The sequence below is a fragment of the Monopterus albus genome, unplaced genomic scaffold, assembly GCF_001952655.1.
Source record: "Monopterus albus unplaced genomic scaffold, M_albus_1.0 scaffold31.1, whole genome shotgun sequence".
Lineage (NCBI taxonomy): Eukaryota > Metazoa > Chordata > Actinopteri > Synbranchiformes > Synbranchidae > Monopterus > Monopterus albus.
The window spans coordinates 6664340-6668689 of record NW_018127911.1 but is presented as its reverse complement, the minus strand read 5'-3'; the positions used below and the strand labels follow the sequence as shown (position 1 = coordinate 6668689).

At 43.0% G+C, this 4350-nt stretch overlaps 1 protein-coding gene across 1 annotated transcript; it reads right to left on the bottom strand.

Annotated features, from left to right (window-relative positions):
• Positions 1–306: 306 nt before the first annotated feature.
• Positions 307–2782, bottom strand: LOC109958338 (kelch-like protein 38). Its single transcript, XM_020596884.1, has 4 exons — positions 1545–2782; positions 1012–1153; positions 808–913; positions 307–596 (listed from the first exon to the last, which is right to left on the bottom strand). Exons 1-4 carry the CDS (start codon positions 2780–2782, stop codon positions 307–309), a joined length of 1776 nt encoding a protein of 591 aa, XP_020452540.1.
• Between the last annotated feature and the right edge of the window lie 1568 nt (positions 2783–4350).

The following is a 4350-nucleotide window of genomic DNA, read 5'->3' as shown; positions in this document are numbered from 1 at the left end:
GGGGCTGTGCAGCGGATAGCTTGTCATAGATGTGGGTGTTATTAAATAAAAAGATAGAAAAGACACACAAAGTATGAACATTTTAAGGCATCAAAATTACATGAGGTATGTTTACCTTTATGCATCAGGAGGAATATTATGGATCTGCTACAAAATAAAATTGCTATATTAACAATTAGCCAATTGTTCTCCATAAATATTTTGATTGACAGTATTTTATTTTGAAATGAATTTTTTTCAGTGCAGTAGACCTCAAACATAGGAAACTGTGACAAAAAAAATCACCTCATTAAATTTGTGCCTCAGCTAACGTTTTGCCCATGTCTGTGAGACACATGTCAGAGTCAGGGAGCCATGGTCAAACAGTTTATATGGCAGAGTCCCCTTAGATGTCCATGTATCTGTCTTTGGGTCATAGCACTCGAAATTGTCAGAGTCCTCGATGATGTCATGGCCAATGATATAACGTCCACCTGTGACGTAGAGTTTGTTATTGAGAACTGTGGCAGAGTGGTGCATCCTCCTGTCCTTCAGGTTGGCACACTTCATGAACTGGTTGGCCTTGACATCATATGCCATCAATCTCCTGGTATATCCTGTGACAGGGGAGAAAATAATGAGATGTGTGTGAGGTATGAGAATGTAGGGATGTAACTTTGTCTGATTCACCCAAAAAATAATACTTGTCACAAAGAGAATATGATTCTCTCTCTAAAGATATCATATTGTATTTATTAGCAGAATTAACTACATCATGAATTCTTCATTAAATGTGCTTCTTGTAAAAGTCTTTCTCTCTGTGACTACCTCCAATGATGTAGATCTTATCATCCATAATGACTGCTGGAGCAGACACGTTCTTCACTGTCCTGTTCTCCATCTTAGACCACATGTTCCTGGTGATATGATATACCTACAAAAGGGACAAAGGAGCAGGGGTAGAAGGAAATAGGAACTGAATGAATGAAAACACAATGAGTCACTTTGTGAGTGGAGAGCATTGTATTTTACCTGTATTATTCTGACAGGGTTCTGCAGGGTATCCTCTCCTCCAAACACATAGATTCTCTGATTAGTAGCTGCCACTGCTGGGTGCAGCACAGCCTCCGGCATTGGTGCCACAGACTCCCACTGGTTAAACATACTGTTATACCTGATAACATGGAGAGACATGTTATTCTGTGACTCTTTTATTTTATACCTGTTTTAGGTGTGGGTTCTTTGAGAGAACCTAGGAGCATCCCTGATCACGTTCACACAATTAAACATATTCACACCTGGAGGCTACTGAACACTGAGCAGCTCCACTCAGTTGGTTGAGGTTAGGGGCATTGCTCAAGGGCACCACAGTGGTGTTAATCAGGATGGGTTAAGCATAGCCCAAGTGGGGACTGAACAGGCAACCTTCTGGTCACAAGCTTGCTTCTCTAAGCTTTAGGCCCCCACAGCCCCAACCATTTGGGTGGTTTTTATTGTGTATGTTGTGGTACACAATGAAGGGTCTTTTTAGAGTAAACAACATCTTGACTGAGGCTGGTTATTACCTCTCCACGCTTGCTGTCATCTGTCTGTCATGTCCAAGGCCGCCCAGGACAAAGATGAAGTGGAGGTAGGAGATGCTCTGGTGTGCAAAGCGTGGCTCTAGCATGGGCTCTGCTGTCCACCACTGGTTGGTCTTGAGGGAGAGGGCATAGACGGTTGTGTTAACTTGACTGTGCCTTGTGTTTGTGGTCAGCCCTCCGATAACATACATGACGCTGTGAAGGGCGACGTAGGAGGCTTTGTACAGACGGTTGGGCAGCTTGGCGAGCCACTGCCACTTCTGATTGTTCTCATCAAAGATCAGGGCGTCCCTTGATGTTAGCTCATTGTTCTTTCTTCCTCCGACCACCACCAACATGTCATGGTAGGTGTAGCGCCTCGGTGCAACCCAGAGAGGTCTGAAGTCTACTGCTGTGTCTCCGGTGCATGTTGTGCTGACAGAAAACATGAGTCGTCTCACAGAGTCAATGAGCTCAGTGCAGAGAGTGGAGGACTGGATCAGGGGGTTGTTGGCTATGAACCGGAAGAGGTAGGTAGGGTGGATATGTCGAAGGCGAACTTTCTTGAAAAGATCACTGATGGCACCTCGCCTGGTTAAAGGATCATGGTGAATCCAAGCGACAAGTGTCTCAAAGACCTGCTCCTCCTCTGCACAAAGGCTATCATCCTGTAGATATCCCATGAGCTCTGGTAAGGAGAGCTCACACAGATCCTCGGACGCCGACACATCGGAAAAGCTTTTCATCGCCATTTCCTTTGCTCTGCATTTCAAACTGCTGCAATTCATGATGTCAGACAGTCTCATCATGCTCAAACAGTTGTCTGGGCTCAGCTGCTCCTGGAGAAAACTAGAGCAGGCCTCAAAAAGGTGACCATATTGCAACATGGATGCTGCTTGCATCAGAGGCAGCACAATGTCCATAGTGATACTAATGAGTCCAGTATAAACATAATCAATGATACTACTCAGGATGGCTGATGTGATGCTGTTTAGTTTGATCTTGGTCTGCTGGCTCTCCACAAAGTTGCTGCAGAACATGGCTTTGAAGTAAGGGCTGCTGGAAGCCAGTACATTACGGTGGCATGGGATCTCTGTGTTGTCTGAACAGAGTAGCACATCAGTCAGGACCTTCTCCTGTCTCAGTCTGTTAAGCTGCAGAAGCAGATTGGACGACTGCTCTTTGTCTCTGTAGTGGAAGACTTCGACTTCTGGTCGGTCCATGCTGGGGAGAGACATCATGTTGTGATTCTCAAACCATTTGATTTCTAAGCTTTGGAAAAACAGTGGTTATCAGTCGTCAAATGAGCGAAGGGAGGCTCCCTCACCAAGATGGGATTAGATTTTAGGTTTTCTTAGTCCTTTCTGCTTTACTAATGAATTAAACAGTGCAGCTATAAAAACAAAAAGTGATTCTGTTTTCAAAACAAGATCAAAGCTCTCATTCATTAGACGTCTCAGAACTGATTATTATCCATGCTAATTAAAATCCCCAAAACGGGTGAGGATCAACAGGATAGGATAAACAATCCAGAAACTGTCCAGTTGACTCCACACACTTTAAAATTGTACCTCAGCTTGTAAAATGTCAAACAAGGTAAAGCTTGTTTGATCCATATTTACAGTACACCATATTTATTCAAAGCTATGCAGACAAACAGACATAACTAATCCATTACTGATGGTGAATCACTGAAAAACATCTCTTACCTGTTCCTGTTCGCTGCCTTTATATATTGCTGGGGGCTCCTGCTCTGTACTTAAAGCAAGAGCTCAGCAGAAAACCGGATGCCTTGCAAATTTGTTGTATGTTTCTCTTCTTATCTCTCGTGTCGATGGTATGGTGACTGTATGTTTCAAAGGGGGCTGTCTCTTTGTAGGAGCATGCTGCTGCGAAACTGTTTGTTGTTATGGTCTCTTTCCATGAGGCCTCTGTGTACATTCCTCCCCTAAAAATAGAGCCTCTCTTTGGCAGCACCACTGCAGACATGTGGCATGTTAGAGCACTTTCTCAGTATCTGGCTGTCTCCATCACATAAACTCTCTTTACCTCTACTTCTTCCTTTCTTTCCTTCTTCTTCTGATATCACCCCACCACCACCACACACACACACACATACGGACTCTCCTCTCTTCTCTCTAGCTTGTATTCCTATTCCCTCCATCATGTCTGTCTCTGTCTGGCACATGATTGTAGCAGTAAAAACAGCACTGATACTTGATAACAATTTTGTTGGCTGCTCACTGGTGGCTGGCTGATGGTCACAGAGATACAAAAACAGGTTTTGCTCACTGTAGAAGCAGCATAAACACAGATATAGAGATGCAACCACATTTAAAACATACTGACCACAGCTACTGATTACAAATAAGGCACCGTGAGTTCAGTGAATATGCTTTTGGTTTCCCAAGTGGCTTGAGTTAATAGAGAACCATGAGTTTTATTCTTCGGTCAATGTTAAAAGGTTTTTGTGTTCTTCTAACAGATGGTATTCATCCTTTAAGCAGAGAGAAATATCCTAATGTAAGGGCACATCAACAGCATGTTTCTTAAGCTTATTTACATCTAATTTGTTTCATGCTCACCGAAAGAGATCAAGCTTTTTCACTGCAGTACCGGTTTTCACCGAGCGCATCCCACAAGCTGGGAATATAATTGTTTACTTGTTTCTTAAAGCTGGAGAAGAATTAAAGAAACAAAGCTTGAAGGGCTGTGTTTTAAATGCAAGCACATAAAATGCATTCTAGTTTGGTGATTTTTATGTTGTCTCAGATAGAAATGACATGTTTTTTCTTGTAGTGAGCCTTAT

Excerpts from the sequence above, each read along its gene's own strand:
- LOC109958338 (XM_020596884.1), bottom strand. The coding sequence starts at position 2,782 with ATGATGTCTCTCCCCAGCATGGACCGACCAGAAGTCGAAGTCTTCCAC. Across the intron at positions 1,154-1,544 it reads ATGACAGCAAGCGTGGAGAG|GTATAACAGTATGTTTAACC; the intron begins GTAATAACCAGC and ends CCATGTTATCAG. Across the intron at positions 914-1,011 it reads ACCCTGTCAGAATAATACAG|GTATATCATATCACCAGGAA; the intron begins GTAAAATACAAT and ends TCCCTTTTGTAG.